The 22,196-nt window shown below is 42.9% G+C and overlaps 1 protein-coding gene across 1 annotated transcript in view; it reads left to right on the forward strand.

Annotated features, from left to right (window-relative positions):
* LOC138520892 (adenosine receptor A3-like) overlaps positions 1-20,995 on the forward strand; it is a 38,040-nt gene extending 17,045 nt beyond the window's left edge. The window contains exon 3 of the mRNA XM_069633308.1: positions 17,425-20,995. Coding sequence (XP_069489409.1) covers positions 17,425-18,085 — 661 coding nt within the window. The 3' untranslated portion in view covers positions 18,086-20,995. The remainder of the gene's footprint in view (positions 1-17,424) is intronic.
* Positions 20,996-22,196: the final 1,201 nt, after the last annotated feature.

Below are 22,196 nucleotides of genomic sequence, written 5' to 3' on the forward strand. Positions count from 1 at the left end.
CAATGGGTGATTTTAGAAGTTGCGCCAAAGTTGCGAATTTGACTAGTGAGGACAGACCTCTGTATGTTTGCGGTAATGTGGCATTTCCATGGTTGCCCAGGGATTGGCAAGGAACTTGCTATTTAGGGATTCTATTACCTGGGGTATTCATTGCCAGTACTGCAGAAATTTCGAAGACTCATCCACGACGAGATGTGAAGGGGGATACTCCAGTGCAAACTCTAGGAAACATAATGAAATCTTTTGTGCCATTTTTTGGGCAGATTATGAATTCAGAAGATATCAGCGGTCTAGCGAGAGTACTGGAGAGAACCATCAACCGGACCACTGACATACTCTATAATATGACGTTAGAACAGAAAGCCATAAGATTAGTAGCTCTTCAGAACCGGATGGCATTAGATGTCATTCTGGCTGAGCGTGGAGGAGTGTGTAAATTAGTGGGGTCCGCTTGCTGCGTTTACGTACCAGACTCCTCTCCAACGATCTTTAGGGCAATCCAAAATCTACATGTTCTTAGTTCGGAAGTGCATGTTCCTGAGGGACGCTGGGAACTTAGTGCATGGTTTTGGGATCTCCTACGGTCGTGGGGATGGAAGTTGCTTTCGACCTTGCTGATTATCTTGGGTAGTTTACTGTTCCTTTCTTGTTGTATACAGTGTCTCCCTGGTATATGTTCGGTATTAGGGGGATGTTGCGCGCAAGCAACAAGTGTATTACGGCATAAAATATACGCCCCAGATAAGGTTTCCAAGGAGTACGTGTTGAAAGAAACTCTAGTGTCTGATCTAATGGCAATAGATATGTCTGATAATGATTCGCGGTGTATAGATGTCGAAATGTGGAGTTAGTCGTAAAGTGATTGGAAGTAGTTTAGCGCTTGGCATAGGCCAAAAGGAGGGTTTGTTAAAACTGATATAATATTGTTTCGTCCTCATTGTATATGTTGGCCTATGCCCAGTCGCTTTGCGAGGAAATCCGCATCGCAAGGTCGTGACCTTAAGTTAATCAAGCCTCCATTTTAGGTTAAAGCCGCCATTTTAGTTTGTCGTGCAAAGTCACCCTGTGGCCTAAAATGGCCGACCTGTGTTCTCTTGTTCCTACTTAACCTCTTCAACCTCTGTAGGCGAGTTAATGTCCAACCTGCCTGCAGGCTACATGTTAGGGTCATGTAGACCTTGTCCTTTGTTGACCTCGGGATCATGGGATTACTTGAATCGCCAATGTTAACCTACAAGTATACAAGAACAATAACGCTATTTAAACATGACATGCGAAACATCTGTTTGACCTGCATTGAACCAAATGTGTAAAGAGTGTAAAGTTAAACCCAGAGAATAATAGTATTTGTTAGTAAATGTATTAAGAAGTAAACCACATGCACGAGATATGTAAATTAGGAATTAACGTGGCGCGAACCCTAGCCCAGTACATGATTAACTTGTAGGAGGCTGGACATCGTTATGAAGAAACTGTATAAATATGCTGATGTCCAGCTAGCAATTCCTGTTCACTGCTCACATTGAACCTGCTGGTGGTCTCTGTGATGTACTGACGGCCAAATAGCTATTAGTGTACTTTGTTTTGTAAACTGTTCAGTGTTGCAATAAAGATTCTGGGAATCTTTACAAGCCTGTGTTGGTGTATTTCTCTTTGCTTGGTGTAAAAGCCTTAATATTGTATTTTCTGATTCCACAACATGACCACAATGATGACATCATTTATTTTTATTTATTTATTTATTTTGTATATTTGTTACACGCCCAGACCCTCAGGTGTCATGGCGAGGTTATAAGATAGCTTAGGAATTAGTCACAATCAAAACATTACAGAGGGTGCAATACAAGATATAGGTTACAACATATTCACAAAAATATACAGTGGCCTAAGTATTTACAACAGTGTCCGATAGAGGGGTCCTATTTTAGGGTGCTAATATTGGTTGAATAACCAGGTTTTTAGCTGTTTCTTAAAGAGCTTGAAGGAGGATGCTGTTTTGATGGTGATGGGTAGGGTGTTCCAGTGTTTGGGGGCTAAAGTGGTGAAGCTGCTGCCCCCTGCTCTAGTGGTTTTGAATCGAGGGGGGTCCAGGAGGAGTTTGTCGTTGGATCTCAGTAATCTTATGTTAGTTTTAGGATGCAGAGTGTTATTGAGGTAGGTAGGTCCTTTTTTAGTAATGCATTTGTGGGTGATGCATAGTGTTTTGAAAATGATGCGGGCTTTGATGGGGAGCCAGTGGGCATCTTTCCTGGTCTTGGATATATGGTCTGATTTTTTTATGCCTAGTGCTGCCCTCAGGACTTTGTTTTGCAAAAGTTGCATTTTGGCTAGGTTAGTGTTGGATGTGCCCAGTAGTAATACGTTGCAGTAGTCCAATTTCGATAGGACCAGTGCTCTGGCCAGGGTGAGGCAGTTTGCTGGGGTCAGAAATTGTCGGCTGAGTGCGATTAATTTGGAAGTGTAGGCCGTGGAGGAGGAAAGTGCATTGATCTGTTTGGTCATGGTCAGGCTAGCATCGAAGTACACGCCCAGTGTTTTTACTTGTTTTGACACTGGGATATTGGTGCCGTCGATGTTGATAGTTGAATATTCTGGCTGAAGGGTTGCTAACTTGTCTGGAGCTCCTACGATGAGGACTTCCGTCTTCTCATCGTTAAGACATAGGCTGTTCAAAGCCATCCAGTTTTGTATGATGACATAAATTTTATTGATAGCTAAAGTGTCCTGGTCATAGTTGCCTGTAAGAGGTATGAGGATCTGGGTGTCATCCGCAAAATTAGTGTAAATGACACCCATATCGTCAAGTGCAGAGAACAGGAGCTTGGTATATGCGTTATACAGCGTGGGAGAAAGGCAAGAGCCTTGGGGCACTCCTATGGGGACTGGGATGGGGTTGGCTGCTTCTTTGCCTATGGACACTCTGGAGGTGCGGTCAGTTAAGAAAGATTTCACCCAAGCAGTGGCAGCCCCAGAGAAGTTGAATTCACAGGCAAGTGAGTTGCAGAGTTTGTCGTGGTCCACCAGGTCGAACGCTGCTGAGAGGTCCAACAACAGGAGAATGCAAAGTTTCCCTGAGTCTCTAATGGCATCCATCTGGATTTTGAGGTCCAAGAGTGCTGTTTCAGTGCTGTGGTTGGGCCTGAAGCCTGATTGTCTGGTGCCGAGGAGCTGGTTAGATTCTAAATGGGTTTGAATTTGGTTGTAGGCCAGTTTGTCGATGATTTTGAGTAAGAATGGGACCGTGGTTATGGGGCGATAGTTAGTTGGAATGGTGGGGTCTAGATTTGATTTTTTTAGAAGTGGTGTAACCCAAGCTTCTTTGATGCAAGTCGGAACTGTATTGGAGTTGAATGAGGCATTGACAAATTTGGTGATGAGGGGGGTCAGGGTGGGTGCACAGGCTTTGACTAGTTTGGCTGGGACAGTATCTCCTTTGCAGTTGGATGCTTTTAGTTTGGAGATAGTATCGAGTACAAGATTGTGGGTGACTGGTGTGAATTGGAAGGGGGGGTTGGAGTTGTCACTGGAAAGGGCACAGGGGTTGGGGAAGGGGGGGTTTTTTGTAGCTAGGAGTAATTTTTTGGAATTGATTTTGTTTTGTAACGTAGTGATTTTGGAGGCAAGAGCATCTTGGATGGTGGTACACCATTCTTTGCTTGTGTTTGTGGATGTGACGGTAGGAAGTGGATTTTCAAGTTCTCTAAGGATAGAGAAGAGCTCTTTGGAGTCGGAAGCTGCATTACTAATGCGGGCATTATAGGCGTTAGCTTTGTGAGAGATGATAGCTGATTTGTAGAGAGTATTAGCGTCTTTGAATGCTTTGGCTGAGTCTGGGGAGGGGTGTTTATTTTGGGCATGCTCAAGAGAGCGTTTTTTCCTTCTAAGGGCGATTAGTTCCTCGTTGAACCAGAAATTGGATTTTTTGTTGAGGCGCCTTAGTTTGGAGGTTACAGGTGCTATGGTGTTAATCGCTGTGGAGAGGCATTTATGGTAGTACTCAGCGAGAGTAGTTGGGTCATTGCTGAGGATTGAGTTGGTATCTAGCAATTTGTTCAAGGTGGGGTCGAAGTTCTGCGCTGTGAGCTTTTTGGAGTTTCTACTTTCGATGATATCCATAGGTATGTTCTTGGGTGTGCAAGGGTCGTCACTAGTGATAGTAAATTCTATACAGAAGTGGTCTGTCCAATTCAGTGCGGTAATCCGGCCTAAGGTGATGTTGGTGTTGAGGGTGAGGATCCAATCAAGGGTTCTGCCCTTGGTATGGGTGGGGACATTGACATGTTGGCGGAAGTTCATGTCATTTAGTGCCAGGATGAGCGCGGTTGCTTTGGTGTCTTGGTTGTCATTAAAACCTAGATTCAAGTCACCAATGATGATACATTTCGTTTTGGGTTTGAGGAGGGGCGCCAGTATTAGTGGGATGTCTGTTTCTGGGTGGCTGTTTGTGCTAGGGGCTCTATAGATGACCACTATGTTAATTGTGGTGTTTTCATTCAATGAGAGTTTGGCGAGTAGTAGTTCGTACCCTGAGATTATTTCAATGGAACTTGATCTGAGTTTGATAGTGTTGTTTGCAATGATGGCCACACCACCTCCTGGAGTGATGGTTCTATCAGATCTGAGAATGGTGTATTCTGGTGGAATAGCTAATGCTAGCAGAGGGCCTGATGCTTGGTGTAGCCAAGTTTCTGTGATTACTAACATGTCAAGGTCAAGTTCGATGATGAGGTCATGAATATCAATGGCGTGGGCTCCAAGGCAGCGGGCATTGATGAGAGCATTTTTGAGACTAATGGGAGGGTTGGGCTCCTTAGTGGGAGTATTTATGGTTGGTGAGCCACTTAGTGGGGTAGTTTTAGTTGCTCTAGGCTGGGTGTGTTTGTCGTTTGTTGTGTGGGCCGTGGGTTTGGGTGATCTGGGAGGCTGGGTCATGGTAGTAGGGTTGCGGTGTGGTGGCCTTGTGCGAGCTCTTAAACGGGGTATTCTCTCGTCTCCTAGGATAGGGTGTGTTTTACCATTGCTTGAGGGGTTGAGGTCTGCATGTGGATCATCAGAGATGGTCGAGGTGGGGTGGTGTTCCTTACTGGTTGCGTGGGAGTGCTTGAGCCTGGAGAAGAGAATGGAGGAGGATGGGAAGGGAGGTGTGGTGGGGAGGAAGGGGGAAGGACAGGGTATGGGATGGTGTCTTGGGCAAGCTAGTTTGGTGAGGCCATTGCTGAGGGCGAGGAAGTGAGTGCCAGTGCATGGGGTATCTGCTCGGACAAGGCAGAAGGGGAACATAATGCACAATATCCAACTTAACATAGCTAGGGATATAGGGGGTGGTGTAAAGTGAGGCTCGGCTCGCTTTCTAGCACCAATTGGGCTAGATACAGTAGTCAGCAGTGAAATACTGTTAGGCTAATAGCAAAAAATCCTAAGAGGGCCTGTGGGCGGTCAGGAGCGACCATAAGGCACAACACAATATATCACAGTGATCTCTAAGCGACCATAGAGCACAACACAATATCACAGTGGTCTCTGAGCGACCATAGGGCACAACACAATATCACAGTGATCTATAAGACCATAGGGCACAACACAATATCACAGTGATCTCTAAGCGACCATAGGGCACAACACAATATCACAGTGGTCTCTGAGCGACCATAGGGCACAACACAATATCACAGTGATCTATAAGACCATAGGGCACAACACAATATCACAGTGATCTCTAAGACCATAGGGCACAACACAATATCACAGTGATCTCTAAGCGACCATAGGGCACAACACAATATCACAGTGGTCTCTGAGCGACCATAAGGCACAGCACAAAATCACAGTGGTCTCTGAACGACCATAAGGCACAGCACAAAATCACAGTGGTCTCTGAGCGACCATAAGGCGCAGCACAAAATCACAGTGGTCTCTGAGCGACCATACAATTGGCAAGAGACCAGGAGGGTCTCGAGTGGGTCAAAAGGTGTATTAATAGAGGACCATGTTTATGCAGTAGGTGGTGAAAAACACACTGTTCAGAGCTACTGAATCTGTAACAGTACTATGAAGGTCTGCCCAATGTGGACGCTAAATTTCAAATAAGCACGGAGAGCTAGATAGGCTATTTCAATTGGGCACTGGACAGAGAATAGTATATGCACAGTGGCTAAGATTCAGGTAGCAAAGGCCCAGTGGGTAGCAGGGACTAAGTTAAACAAAATCAAAGAGGGTATGGTTCAGTATAGTCTCCATAGGCTGCAATGACTATGCTACTCAAGGGTACAGTGGGCAGAGTGGGGCAGTGATCAGCCTAGGCGCAGTAGGCTGCAGTGACTAAGGTGCAAGTAGCAAGGTACGCAGGACTATAATGATTGCATTTCAAATGGCAAAGGCACCAGTGCAGGCAACAAGGTAAAAGCAGGTGACCATATTGCTGGCAATGATGGATAGGATATTATAGCTACCTGTTGAGCTGCATGATAGTGGGCAGAGTTATATGAGCACAGCTCGCGGCAGCGCAAGGAGTGTTATAGAATGGCTCTATGTCATTAGGTGGAGCGTAGATACTGGATCACGACGTCAATGTTTTTCGTTTCCTTGCTGGTGGTGCTAAGTAAGGCCCCAAGGCTTACCGTGATAGGGCCCACCGTAGAGGCGGACGAGGCTCCCTCCGAGCTAGCTTTAGTGAACAGGGTTGAAGGGAAGGGCACTTCCTCGCCTTCCAGTCGCCAAACAGGCGCAAACAGGGCCTTTATACGGCCTTCATGTCGGCCGCCGGCGCATCCGCCTGCCGGCGGATACTGGATACAAGATATGGGCCAGATCGAGGCTCAGCCTCGCTGTGGTGCCGCGTCGCGCCCGGCATGGGACATCAGAGATTACATCGCTGGTGACATCACTATTACATCATATATGACATCACTGATTACGTCACCCATGGGATCAGACATAACAAAATATATTTTTATATTTATTTATTTTGGATTTGTAGAGCGCACTACAGCCCAAAGGCAACGAGGCGCTTTAAGGAAATCTTAAGAAGGCTTGCTTGCGGGTTACAATAAGCGGCCCAAGACGGTATGCTTAAATACATTCACTATGATACATTTGCTCGGTTCCAGATGTTACATATTGGGCGTTACAGTTGATTACTCATACTCTTGTCTAGGTAGCGGATGGCAAAACAGATAAATATCATATACATGGTGACACAATAGTAGTGCAGATCTAGTGGGAAGTGCTCTTGAGACAAAGAGCTGGGTTTTTAAGGCCTTGCGGAAGGCTGTGCGTGAGTCGATTGATCTAATCTGAGCTGGGAGGTTGTTCCATAAGGTTGCCGCCATAGTGGGGAAGCTGGTGCCTCCTGACCGACTTAATGAAAACTCTGATTATATAAATACAATTTTGAAATTGTAGAACGACTTTATTGCACATAATTCACATATACATAGTATCAAGGTACACTATTTTCTACTGTAATTGTAAGGCACATTTTAGTCAGCTGTAATTTCTTTAAATTAAGTGTCTGTTCTACAGCTTGAAGTATGTACACAACTGAATATATTAAAAAATAGAATATTATTTAAAGATTCTTCTCCTTTTGCAGTTTATCTGTTTTAATTTAAAGAAGAAAAAGTGAAAATAATACAAATGTATTAGCATGCTTACAAGTAAACATTTAATTTGTAAAGATCATTTCTTTCGTATATTGATATGTAATTTGCAGTAATATTTCTATTTAATTCTAATAATATCCTGTTCCTACTTTATATACATATACTATTATCTTACACATTTCTTACATATATTTGCCATAATCAGGTCATGCTATACAATAGACAATGTTATTTGCTTTTGATTTAATAAATAATACATATGTATACTTACATTTTCACCTTTAACTAAATACTACAAATGAAAGCTTCACAAATACTTCTGTCATATATGTGTAGACATTTAATTTTTGTATACAATCTTCCCATTGCCTTTATGTATGCGGAAAGCACATATATAGAAGGACCCTATAAATATTGTAAAATACCTATTGATTCATCTTATGTCTGATGCCTTCAGTGAGGCAAGTTATGGTGGCTTTGCCTGAATTGTCTGCCAAATTTCAGGGTTTTGTTGCATTATGTTTTTGCCTTAACGTCCCTAAAACTAAAGTTTTTTCCCTGAATTTCAAAGGTTTTGCCACAATTTATTGCTTAGCTTAAACTCCCTGCAACTAAAGTTTTTTTGTCCCTACATACATACATATACAACATTCATTGTACAATTAGTATAATATATGCAGTCAAAAACTATAATTACTGAGCCCAATAAAAGTATTATATGTGCTACTAATTAGCTAAAGTGAAAGGAGGTAGTAGCTGTTAGAGATAGTCACTAGAAAATAAAGACTTTTAATTAGAAAAAGTGCATTTTTTTTGTACTCTTTATTTTGCTTTACTCAATGTACATTACAATAAAGATATAAATTAAGCGAAAATAAATGAGAAAGAACAATTAATTCCTTTTATCATACATATTATAAGAATGTATATAAAACAAGTCCAATAAAAGTGCAGTTTTTGAACAGCCATAGCATGAAAACCATTGGCAGATTTGGACCAAATAACATGTACTTTAAGGAACTGGATCAAGCATTTACCCCCATACCAATTCCTTCTACATGCTCCATGCCATACACTCAAAACTGGAAATGTACAGATTTATAATTAAACCTTCCGTGAAATAGTAATACCATTGCTATGTTGTTAATTAAATATTTACTTCCTAATTTTCATTTCTTTTCTAACTGATTTGTTTGCATATTAACCAAATTTCGATTTCTTAGATAATATATTATCATAATGCACACGGGCACACACTTTCTTTTGTATGAACATTGACTATTTTCATAACACTTACCACTCAACATATTTTTAATACTGATTTCTTTTTTTTACTACTACTTATTCTTATATTATGTTTGAAATAAATAAAATAGATTTACTAGAATCAGGTAATTTCCCTGCAATAAAGTATTGTAATTGTTTACTAATACATGTAATTGAAACCATTTGTATAACGTTACACATTTTTAATTTAAACTTTATAAGTTGATAAGTACTACAAAAGAATGCTCCACAAGTAATCATATCATACTTCGGTATCAGTGTATTGTTCGATTTCACGTTGTTATTATTTTAAGTGTAATAAAATAAAATATGTATCAAAATAGGGCAACAAAAATGTTCTAACTTATTTAATAAGTAATGTCACATTTGATGTAATTATTGTTCTCATCGGTGATGCCATGTATGATGTAATTAGTGATGCCGCCAATTGTCATCAGTGATGTCATCTGTGATGTCATCATTGTGGTCATACATTGTGCAAAGAGGGTGCAGATAGTCAAGGTGGAATTGCTCAAAATGGCCTTCAGTCATGGCCAGTGTCCATGGCCGATGCATTGTTTCATATTTGCATAGCTTCTCAAGGTCTCACTAGCTATGGCCTTTCAGTCATGGCCCCTGTGCGTGCTGCACTCATTTCTTTCTTTTAGGCCCACTAGCCATGGCCACCATTAATTTGTTACCAGGCACCCATTGCCCCCTGTCCAGTAGATGTAGGAACTGCAGATGTGAAACCTTTTCTTTCTAAGGCCATACGAGAGAAGCGTTAGACAAGCACGACAATGCGCTCTCCTAAATCCAATTGTATTGCACCTTAAAAGGCATTATTTCAAAAATAAAAAAATCCATTAAAGCTACAATGGTCCGGTTGTTTGAACACTTAAACCAACCTATATTTGAAGCAGTAAGCAAAGAAATTGACCAGACACCTTTCCGCTGTGGATCATTTTTTATAAGAAAGACAGTAATGTGTTCATAATACACCCACTATACAGTGATCAATTATGATGTATATTTATCCAAAATAAACCCTTCATCAAAGTCCATTCATTGGCAAAACACACAACCCATGTTTGGGAAAAGGACCACATATTCAACCTCAAAATCCATTCAATGACAAAACAAACAACCAATGTTGTGGAAGAGAAACAATAAAAAACAAATATTGAACCAACAATAACTCATTGGACAGCACGTGCCAATGTTTCGCCCTCCCAGGCTTTGTCTAGGTCTTTCGCAGAACTAATTGTTAACAGTGAATTACATATCAACACTCCTTGGATACATAATCCAGATGATTCTCTTGGAGAAATGGGGGAGAGGGTAAGAGGAAAACAAAAGGAAAGAATAAACATATGTTTAAAGTAATATACATCATTAAGCATATTGTTGCAAAAAAAACCTCAAACACCTGAATATGTATGTATATGTCATATTAGAACAATACCAGTTGCAGATCCATCACTGTCATTAGCTTGTGAGGATCAGGGCTTGGACAGTGACCCCAGGCCCACCCCATCAATGGTCAACCAGAGAGTAGGTACATCCTAAAGTCTACCCACCAAATGAATCTCTGTCAGAAATCTATTATGCAATACAATAGCTCAGAAACTTAGGTTCTTCCCTAATAATCTTGATATTAAAGTCCTCACTTGTGGACTTATCTCAGTATACCATTCAAGAACTTTCTGTACCTCCATGAATTAATTAAGTTAGAGACATGACCATTCCCAAAGGTTGTATAGAAATTCATATTGAAGTGCTGCGTATGTGGAAATTACCTGCATCTGTAGATGTATCACTATATGGATAACTTTTCTGCATTGCCTGATCTGAGTATTTGAAACCAACAAAAATCTACGGTAAGTATTCCGGGTAGATTCCCTAGATCTGAACTATCACATTTATTTCTTAGATGATAGTTACATGTCATTAGTTGATTTCAGCTTGGACAGGGGGTAATGAATCTGTATCAGTAACTCTGTTTCTTCCACTCCAAATATTTAATATCCACTGAATTAGTATTTCAGTTTTCTCCTGATTAGGATGTCTGAGAAAGAATAGAGGAGTGCAGTTGATCATACTTATAAGCATGATTGCCAGTGCAGACATTTTCAACATCAAAGAGGCATCCTTGTCTTAGTTCATACCTGTTAGCCTTGTGCTGTGCACCTTTCTTCTTGTGCTCCATTGTACTAAAGTGTCATTTTATTTTTGTGGTTCCGCCCTGTGTTTGGCAGTGTCACGTCATCATGCTTGTAGCATCATGACATCATCACGCCATTGGCGTCGTGACGTCATTGCCATCACAACGTCATCATGCGCAATGGCACGAGATTCCCATATTGTACCAGATTGCTACTGACCGAATTTTGTATTTGCACAGTAAGCCTTAATTATTAGATTCATATGTGAAAATGTTGGCTGCAAGTGTACTTATAACCAACCATAGTCTATGTCAAACAAAAGATTTTTGCAGAACTGAGAAATTATATCAAATAGCTTGGGCCATAGTTAGGGCAACATGTGGGTTCAATTTTGGAATGAACATGAATAGAATGAGGACCCTAAAATATTGTCCACATCTCAGAAGGATTAGTGGACCTTATCCATATAGAAATATATGCACCCTCTTGAGGATGTTTGCTCTAACAGTTGTTAACATGAGGATTCATTCCCATAGATATAAAATCTTGTAGGAATAACCTCTTAAGCTTTGATTCCTACATATGGAAGATCATTATCTTTGTCCATCACAGAATAGTGTCATTTATCATGGTAAATGCTCTCTAATTGTGCCCTCAGTCCAGTATGTATGAGATCAGAAAGAAGAGGTTATATTCCCTACTGTCTGGAGGCCATCTAACGGTACCGGACATAGGGCCCAGCCAATACCAGATCCCCACACAGGCCATATGCTTCTTAGCTGTTACACTCTATACCCGCCTCATGAAATCTAGAGATTTCCAATTCTTATGAGAATATGTCCAAATCAGTATCCTGGTTCAACCCCCAATAGTAGTACTGCGTAATCTGCAAACTAGTCTGGACTCCTCCTGCCTGAGGATTCTTTCACGGTCTCCGAGTCTGTAGCTTGTAGCGTTTCATCCTAACTCCTTACTCCCGTAAATATTTCACAGTAATTATTTCCAATAACAGATATTCCTGCAGTAGAGTAGGTGATTACCACGATAACGGGAAACATTGCTCAAAATTAAAAAGCTTCCCACATCCTCGCAGGTACTCAACATGTGCACCAATTTATTTTTCCAGGTCCGCTCACTGCACTCAAATGGTTTTTCCCTTCCTAACCCTCTCTCATTACCCCCTATCAGTCATTGCTTTGTGTGATGCACATTTGTTTCCGAGTGCATCTTGCGGCGTTGCTGCTGTAATCTCAAGAGATTCCTGTGGTCTTCCCTTGTAACTGGCCCCCCGACCCACCCTCAAATGCTCAACTTGACATGTTTTTTTTCTTTCCCACTCCCAACCTCTAGCTTAGTGTGATTGCTATTGCTGTTCATATAGCTCTTACTCCAAATAGCGTTTTGAGTTCATTTATTTGCGGCTTCTCCCGGTCATATCGCGGGAATCACTCGCATCGAACAAAAAAGAAAAAAGGCAGGTTTCATTTCTGAAGAACCTCTCATGCTCTCAGCTGTGAAAAGCACGAAGGCTGATATAAAGGTGGTAAGGAGCAGGGGTACACCCCATGTTTCTGTTGAAATATTTAAAAACTACTGAATGGGTTTAGCCCAAACCAGTCAGGAAATTTAAGTCTACGCTTTGAGCCCACACTGTTTCTTATTTGGTCCAAATCTGCCCAGCAGTTTTCGCACTACGGCTGTCCAAAAACTGCACTTTTTCTCTAGAGGAAAATGAATGGTCTGAAACTATGAAACTATAGTGTTTTGTTCCCTTAGTAACTTTTTTATCCTATAAAAATGTTTCCCAAAATGTGAAGTTTCGGGGGAAGGGACAAATTTTATGTTTCAAGTCAAAAGTTTTTAGCAATAGAATTTTAGGAGAAAATGTCTGCTTTTTCATTTCGGAAAAGACTATCAGCCTCTCTACTGCAAAGCACCAAATAAAATACTGGACGCCATAAACCCAGACCCAAAGTGAATGTTTCATGCCATGTTTCGGACATGGTCCAATTCCGTTCAGCGGTTTTTCATTGTGCGGTCCAGCTAAAATGGACCTTTTTGTCCATGAGAAAATAAATAGGGACTAGCCTGAAAGTTAATTTTTGTTTTCTTAATAACTTTTTATATTTTTTAATGAATCTTTCCCAAAATTTGGAGACAAAACCATCTGCAAAATGTCTGCCAAATTCATTATACGAGTTAAAAGTTATTAGCAATTCATATTTTTGATTTCCTATGGAATGCACCACTCACCTTAACTATAGGGCGGCGACTGCCGCACTAGAACACCTTTAAAGGGCCCCATCACACCCTAGAAACATAGAGATGCAGCTGAGTCTGTGATTCTATGTTTCTATATATTTGTTCCGATGTTATTGTTTTGTATGCAGTCAGTTATATAGTGTACTTTCCCCATTTGTATGGCCTCAATGCGCTTTGTGAATCGAACGCCCTCAGGGACCATAGTCCATATGTGGTAGATTCTCAGGGCCTGATCACGAGTTGGGCGTTAGCCCTTTAATGGGGCAGTAACAGTGTTTCCACCACATCTAAGGGCTGATAATATCACAAGTCTGGCGTGTTTACTCCCCAGCTCGTAGCTGGGGAGTAAACACGCAGAGAAAATTCCAATTTTCAGGGCAGTTACCGGCAGTGTTATTACTGTATGGTAGTTGCACTGAAAAATCTCCATTGGGTCCAATGGGGACTTGCAGTTAGCACCCAACCCGTGAACCAGGGGTAATACCACCAGACGGGTGGGCGCTAACGCTAATAAAGTTGGGCGGTATCCCAGCAGGGATACCACCCAACTCGTGATCAGGCCCTAAGAGTTCCTTTAAAAGATGCGTGTGTCCATTTTGCCAGGTTAAGATTTAGGTGGGCTGGCTAAGCTCCAGTAAGCAGCCCAGAGGTCAGGCACGTAGGCGGGTGCTGTTGGTGGTTTAGGATAGAGTGCTACTGCCAGAGATTCGATGTGTGCCCAGCTAGACTGACATTTTTCGTAGGTTGTCGCTGTATACTAATGGCAGAGGTGTTGTGGTACGTCAGGTGTTTCAGTGTGGATGGCCATGCAAGCTGCTAGACCGGAATTGTATAGCCTTAGCTGCATTCTAGAGTGCATGTATGGGCTGCCGTGCCTGTAGCCTACTTATTTATTTATTTATTTATTTATTTATTTATTGGATATTTGTAAGGTACATATACAACAAATGGTGTTTCAAGGCGCCACAAGACAAAAAAAGGGGGGGGCAAGGGAGAAAGATAACAATAATGATCCTACTAGGCCTTGTGACATTTGGATTGTGGATGTTCAGTAACATGGAGTGTGAGGGAGGGCGGGTGCCGGTCAGTGCGAAATGCAAGTGCTAGGGTGGGAAGGAAGTGCATAGTAAAGAGGAGAGAATGCAAGTGAAAAGAGGGGGTGTAGGAGGGGGAAGAGGGCCACAGGGGCTAGGCTAGTGCTAATGGGAGATCAGGAGGGCAAGTGCCAGGGTTTGCATGGGGTACAGGCAGTGAGGGTCCACATGCTAAGTGCGAGGAGGGGGATGGACTGGGTGTGGGGGCATAGAACTCAGAGGGAACCAGGCAGCCAGTCACTGCGGCAGACAAGGGTGCTAGCAGGGAAGAGGGAAGGAAGAAGAGAAAAGGAGGGTCTTGAGTAGCTTCTGGAACTTAAGGAGGTCCGGCTCAAGCCTGAGAGGGCCAGAGAGATCATTCCAGAGGGAGGCTTAAGCGGAGGAGAGAGATCTAGCCCCCACTCTCTGCTTGGAGAAGCATCTGATCTGCAAACTTTTGGATCTAGAAGACCGAAGCGCTCAGTCAGGGAGGTATTTAGGGAGAGAAAGTTGGATGTAGGGGGTCCCAGGCCCCAGAAAACCTTGTGGATGATGCAGAGGACCTTGTACTTGATCCTAGCAGCAACTGTGAGCCAGTGGAGAGCTTTTATGGCTAGAGAGACGAGGTACCTGGGCTTGAGGCCAAGGATAAGTCTTTCCTTTCCTATGTCCACAGATGTGGTGCAGGGTAAACATACCTTACGTAAACTCAGAGTGAGTTCATCTTCAATGTTGTTTTTCTAGGTCCAACACGATTGGCTGGTCTTGTCAGTTGTGGTCTCCCTAGATTGAAAGCCTGAGCAGTGGGGGAGTGGGCAGGAGGGACAGGGAGTGATTTGCGAGCGCCTGTGGGAGAGGGTTGAATTTATCACAGTGTGCCACAGCAAACACCTACATTTGGGATACCTTGGGAGAGCATTAGGTTATTTTTGTAAAAGTTATATCTTTTTTTGGGTCCCAACTTTAATTTCATGAATACAGTTTGAGGGATCACCTAAACAACCATTCTTCAATTCAATCTATGTCGGCATATCCAATTTTTTTATAGTGTGCACTTTGCTTTCAGCAACCCTTTTTTTGCAATCCACCAATATGCACACGCGTCCATCTGGGAAAGAGATGAGAAATAAATAGAAATCACAGAATGCAGGTGACAAAGTATGCAGGAGACCATTTACGTCCAAGAAATGATTTCTACCATGAAGAAGAAAACCAAACAATCATCAGCTTGACCATATCTCTGGCATCACAAACTCTCTATCAAGTCCAGCTTGACCATTTAACTTGCACGTATAGCTCTCTCTGTCTCATATGAAGCTTGACTATATCTTTAGCATGAATAATTCTCTCTCAAACCAAGCTTTACCATTTTGCTAGCATGATGAGGTTGCTTACAAGTCAAGCATTACCATTTCAATAGCCTGAAGTGTACTCTCTCTAGACAAGCGCAACCATATCTCTAGCATGAAAATGTTCCCTCAAGTCAAGCTTCGCCATATCACTATAATGAAGAGCACTCTCACAAGTCAAGCATGACCATTTCACAAGACAAGCATGACCATTCTCTCTCAAGGAGAGCATGATCATCTCACTAGCCTGAAGAGCGCTCTCAAGTGGCATGATTGACCATATCACTAGTATGAAGAATGAATTCTCGCTCAAGACAATGTTGACCATGTATAGCAAGAAGGTCTCTCTTAAGTCAAGCTTGACCACATCTATAGCATTAGGAATTCCTTCTCAAATCTAGCATGGCCACACCTCAAACATGAAAAGCTCATTTAAGTCGATCTTCACGATACCTCTTGCACGAAGAGCACTCTCATACATCTAGAATGATGCTTTCACTAGCATGAAGAATTTTCTCTCAGATCAAGGGTGACCATATCTATAGCAAGAAGAGCACTCTCAAGTCAAGCTTGACCTTATATCTAGGATGAAGAATTCTCTCTCAAGCAAAGCTTAAACATGTCTCTAGCAGGAACAGTTCTCTCAAGTCAAGCTGGACCATATCTCTAGGATGAAAAATTCTCTCTCAAGCAAACATTGACAATGTCGCTAGCATGAAGAGATCTTTCAAGTTGAGCTGGACCATATCTCTAGCATGAAGAGATCTCTCAAGTCAAGCTTGACATATCGCTAGCATTAAGAATTGTCTCTCAAGACAAGCTTGCCAATGTCTCCAGAATTAAGGGCTCTCACTTCAAGTATGACCATAACTTTAGGATCAGGAATTCTGTCTCAAATCAAGCTTGAAGGTATGAATGGGAAACTGATATACTCCAAAAATATGTTTTGGAGAGTACCAGTCTCCCATAAGGTTTATGCTTAACATGGGTCCACTTGACGTGCCTTTTCCCCACATTCATTGCATGTTTATTGATTATAAATATGGAGAAGAAAGGATGTGTAGGGATAGGATAGTAGAAAATTGGTGGATAACTTACAAACGTCAACTCATGGGCCTTCATTACAGTTTTGCTAGTATCCCACCAGTCATTCTGCCTTACTGGTTCCACCTCCCGATATCCCAGCATTACCGGGATATAAAGGGTGGAGGAGACGCTGGTAAATTCACACTCCATAGGACTCCATGTATGGGATTGCGGAATTGCTTGCACTGGAATATTTGCCAGTAGGGGCCTGAAGTCCAGGCAGGTCAGGTCTGCTGATAGATCTCTGCCCCCACAACCAAACTTGTGTTTCCCCGGTCTGGAGAAAATGCTGTTTGCCGAATGACTGGTATTTTTTCCAGCATTTATTCTGGACCGGGGAACGTATAATGAGCCCCTGTGGTCTTCTACTTCAGTCTCCAATGTATGGCAATAGCAAGTTTAGCTGTGCCCTCAATGTCTCTATCACATTTGGAACACCACAGAGGACAAAATCACTGCTGTGCATCAAGATCTACTCACAATGTGTATAATTTGTTGCAGGTGTATTCTTGTTCCATTCTCCTGGTTCCTAAATTCTGCCTTTAAAATAATATGCATGGAGTTTGATGTCCAGAGTACACATTTGACTCGTTGAAGACGTGTATCTTTTTTGCCCTGACAGGTACAAGATGGTGGCAAGTCCCGGAAGGATTTGGGTCGGCATCGGGATGTGCTGGCTGGTGTCTTCTCTCATGGGCTTCGTGCCAATGTTCGGCTGGAATGAAAGGGCACGGATTCCGGGGAATGGCGTCAACTCCTCTCACGAGGCTTGTGCGTTCACGTCAGTAGTGAGCATGGACTTCATGGTCTACTTCAGCTCTTTTGGTTGGATATTTTCACCTTTAATTGCTATGCTATTTTTGTACGCCGAAATCTTTTACCGCATTCGGAAACTACTGAGCCAAAATGCCACCAACACAAAAGACGCTAGACAATATTACAGGAAGGAGAAGAAAATAGCCAAGTCTCTGGCTCTGGTGATGCTGTTTTTCGGCTTGTCCTGGTTGCCGCTGTGTATCCTCAACTGCCTACTTCTTTTCAGCCCTGGTACACCCATACCAGTGGCTGTTTTCGATGTTGCTATTTTACTGTCGCACGCAAATTCGGGCATGAACCCCATAGTGTACACCTTCAAAATTAAGACTTTCAAAGGAACTTGCATGTACATTATCAAGACCTGCATCCTTCGGAAGCCTGGCACTCTACAGGGAGTTCTCCCGCAAGGCCAAGAGTCCCAGAGCACTCTCCCACTGAGGGCTGCGGCAGAGCAACCAGACACATAATAATGATGCTGTGACTGCTAGACCTCAATGTTGATCTGTTGTGAGATTTTTTTAACGCAATCTGCCTCCAGAATTGGTTCAAGAAACTGTTTTGCAATATTTTTATACAGGGCAGTTTCTAGGTAATTTGGTGCCACGGGCGAAACACTAGAATGCGCCCCCCTGAATGGCACACGTCACTCCCAAACTACACCACCATGTTACGCAACAAAAGCCTCCTCGATATCAATGAATTGTTGCTAAATGAATGAAGCTGATTTGATTATATTGTAATTCAAGTACTTTTCAGATGAAATCTAACGTGAAAACACAACTGATGCTGCCCAGGTAAGTGGTTCTTCTGCCACCTGCTCTTAACAAAGGCCTTGCCTGAATGCAATTTCAAACTGCCCGCACTGGCACATTGTGATGTGACCAGTTACCGCGGTCTGAGGGCCCACTGACCACTGGCCCTGTGTTGCAGGCATTCTGGTCGAACCACCTCACTTGTATTTCGCAAACAGTAATACTAGACTAACCTTATGAATCATTTTCTGTTAGAAGGTTATCATTCCAAGTTGGACAGTCTGGTACGCTCCTATTGTACTCTTTCAAAAAACCTCTATGAGAATGGGAAAGGGGACAAATGGCACCAATGAGTATTCCTGTCTGCTTTGCATTAAATCACAGAGCATTTCAGAAATGTAACAGTGATCAGAGATCTCTATATTTGATAAACACGATTGTGATAAAAGGGTTGTATGTGTGAATCAGTAAATACATGACAGACACAAAGCTTGGTGCTCACATCACTGTTCACAACACTCACCCTAACATTAAAAGGTTTGTGCCCATGAACCATACATATGCATTCGGACATTTTACGTGTTTGGATGGGACTATAAAATGGCTTTATATCAGCCACTCAAATGGGGTATAAGAGCTCTTTTGCTTCTTGTTTCTGGAGAATTATAGATGAGGAGCGTCTGGGTCTCTGTGCAGGCCCAGTCCCCGATACAGAAACATCTTTATGGAATTATATCTATAGATCGGAACGGATAGGCTACAAGAGAAACCCAATAAAGAGAGAAAAATGTACAGAAAGGATTGTACTTCATACAAATGTTAGCCTGGCCAGTAATAAGCTGATGGAGTGTTTTAAACAAAACCGGCTTCTGATGCGTGGTATAGGGACCAAAGCGCCTCAGCCGCTACCACCTCACCATTGCGCAGGCCTCAGGGGTTATTTCTTCAAAAAAGAGCAGGCCCATGCTTTATCTAACAGACCTGCAATTTGCATCTTTAATTTGTGATGGCCTGCAGCCAGTGAAAATCACAGTGTGGCAATGTAGAAAGGGTGTTTGGCCTAGTGGATATACAATATGAGGCCACTTCTTTGATTGCCTTGTGAGGACAGTATGCCACACTCGTTGGAGCTAAATACACAAACAATTTCAGTGTGCTATTTTATGGATATGGGACACATCAGACAAAAACAGTCATATGTGCTGTTACATTGAGGAGTGGCACATAGGCGCTTTAACAAACAGGGTGGTGGCTTGGGTAAGTCATTAATCGTTGCTGCAGAAATATCACTGCAGTGATGTGCCATGGACTACGGTCTGCACAGTGACGCAATAAACCCTGCTTTCCTAATTATGGTGCAAGACACGGTGAGGAGCCATATGGCAGTGGTTGGCGTGTTAAGACAGTGAAATGTTCTTTGATGCTGTGCAGATGCATTGAGTCTTTGTGCCGCAGCAGCCACTAGAACTCTTAAGCAAGAAAATGACAGTTAACCTTCTCAGCCATGCGCCATATGTAACTAAAAAGAAATATGCAAAATAAAGTTTTGCTGTGTCAAAGACATGAAAATAAAGAACCTAGTGTAAAAAATGTTCTGTGTACCAGGTTAATTCTCTTTGGAAGAATGCGTGGGCTTGGTCAGCTTGTTGATGCTTTGTGCTGGCCTTCAGAATAAAACTACCCCATGTTCAGTTCTAATCACTGTGGTGTAAAAACAATGGCTTGTTAAATGAGCCATCACTTATAAATTGGCTCCACTTTATAGGCTGTGTCAATACAAAGTTGGAGAGGGTGGGCAGAAACTGTTTGTCTCCAGAGCATCTAGGAGGCTGCGTGTACAGAATATGCATTCCTATAGCGGAAACAAAGCAATGCTTAACTTTTGACTGGCGGGCTCAGAGGCAGGTGTCTGTGTGGGCCTTTTCCTGCCCCCCCTCCTTGAGCTGCTTAAGCTCTGCTCCACGGGCAGCTGCCACCTCCACCCGCCCCAAAAAACAGGGCTGTGGTTACCACCTAATATTGACCTCCAACCTTACTGTGCTGCTTCTTGATCTCAGATTTACAACAAGGGTTAACTCTCTACACCGCCACTGGAGAGGCAAAGAAAATCATCGAACATGTGAGTCTTGTCAAAATAAACCATGTCCTGTCCCCGGCGTCCCCACATGCTCTAAAGTGCTTGTGTATGGTCCATAATTGTTTTCAAACATTGGTGTATTCACAAGCAGCAGCAGACCTTTAAGAATACAATGATTCACACTAAATATTAATCCTCCAAGTAGGTTCCATGCTGAGCCCTTTTCAAAGAATAGTGTCAAGGTGATCCAGTCATAAAGTATTAATAATTAAGTAATATAACCCGAGCAGGGGGGCATTACCAGGCGCGGGTTATATTTCTACTTGTACCCCGGCACGATGTACCGGTGTACTAATAGTATTTTGTATTCAGTTGAAAAACGTGTTTGCCATTTCTCAACTTAAAAAAACCCTACAAATAAGATGCCCGCCATGGTTCAGGGAAAAAGGAACTACACGTAGTCCATTCTCCCTTACCATGGCAAACATTGCTGGGGTGGTGCTGCGCCGTGGATACTAGTGTTCCCGGCGCCGGCGAGGAACAAAGCAGCGCCAGGTAAGTGGGGTGGGGGGTCGAAGGGGGAAGTGGACGCAGGGGAGCGCTCACTTACTTGGTATCCGGCAGGAGAAGTGGGGGTCTGGGGATGGTTGGCGCAAGGGCTTTACTGTGTGGTAAAACCCCCATTCTGAGCCTCCTCTTTGGCTGGGAGGTTGAAGCCACGTCCACGCCAGGTACTAATAGAGGATAGTAGTTGAACTCTGAAGTCCAGCGATACAATATACCTCAAGTTGCTTCATTTCACGAATACTGTGTTTGCTATTTTGCACTCATATGTTTACCCCTTTCTTGAGCCTGCAATTCCAATGTTAGCAGAGGGGGGTCCTGGGCTGATCCAGTAAGGGACTTCTCAGTGGTAAACAGGTGGGTGAATTGGCAACACAGGGGAGTCCAGCCTCTTGGTTCATTGATCACTGGCCCTTAATTCCTGTGTGGATGTGTTTGTTCTTCCCACCCCCTTGATACAGGACTGATCAGAGTTGGCACCTAGGGAACACCCGGACTCCCCTTTCAATGGTTGCAGGGCACAAGGCCATTGGTACTTAGTGTTCCCATGGGGGCTTAGGGTACAGTGTTCCCGCTCCAGCTAAAAGGACTTATGGTTCAAGAAGTGACGGCTGAAGGTAAGAATCAGCATGATAATATTCATCCATAGTAAAATAAAATAGAATGGTGTTCCTGATTGAAAAGTGAACAGGGGCGAGAAGGCAAAAGACAGCAATCGGTATGAATTACTCTATCCCCTATAGCCCTCTGTCTGACGCCTGACGAAACACAAGTCCCGGAGAATTTATTGGGGATGGTTGAGGCAAAAAAGATGAACCGAAGGTAGTGAAAGTGAGGCGCCCCGCTAGAGATTAACCAATCAATTGCGTGGAACATTCGTGGAAGTCTGCAAACACCCCAAAAGGAGACAGTCGTTTGGACACAGAGGAAGGTTAATCAAGTTAAATGGGATGATGGGCAAAATAAATGGTGATCTAACTATAGCACTGAAGGTCAAAGTCCATGAAAATGGCCTGACCTCCTCCTGGAAGAAAAGGCAATCAGAGTGGGTGGAAGGGCCGGGTTGAGGCAACACGCAGCCCAGTGACCGGGAACCTCGGGTAGAATACCAGGAGAAGATAAAGAGGTAGACTAATGACAGGATTTTCAGGGTCTCAAAACTGGCGTAATGTGTCTGAGATGATA

The sequence above is a fragment of the Ambystoma mexicanum genome, chromosome 13 (genome assembly GCF_040938575.1).
Source record: "Ambystoma mexicanum isolate Mex_15411 chromosome 13, UKY_AmexF1_1, whole genome shotgun sequence".
NCBI lineage: Eukaryota > Metazoa > Chordata > Amphibia > Caudata > Ambystomatidae > Ambystoma > Ambystoma mexicanum.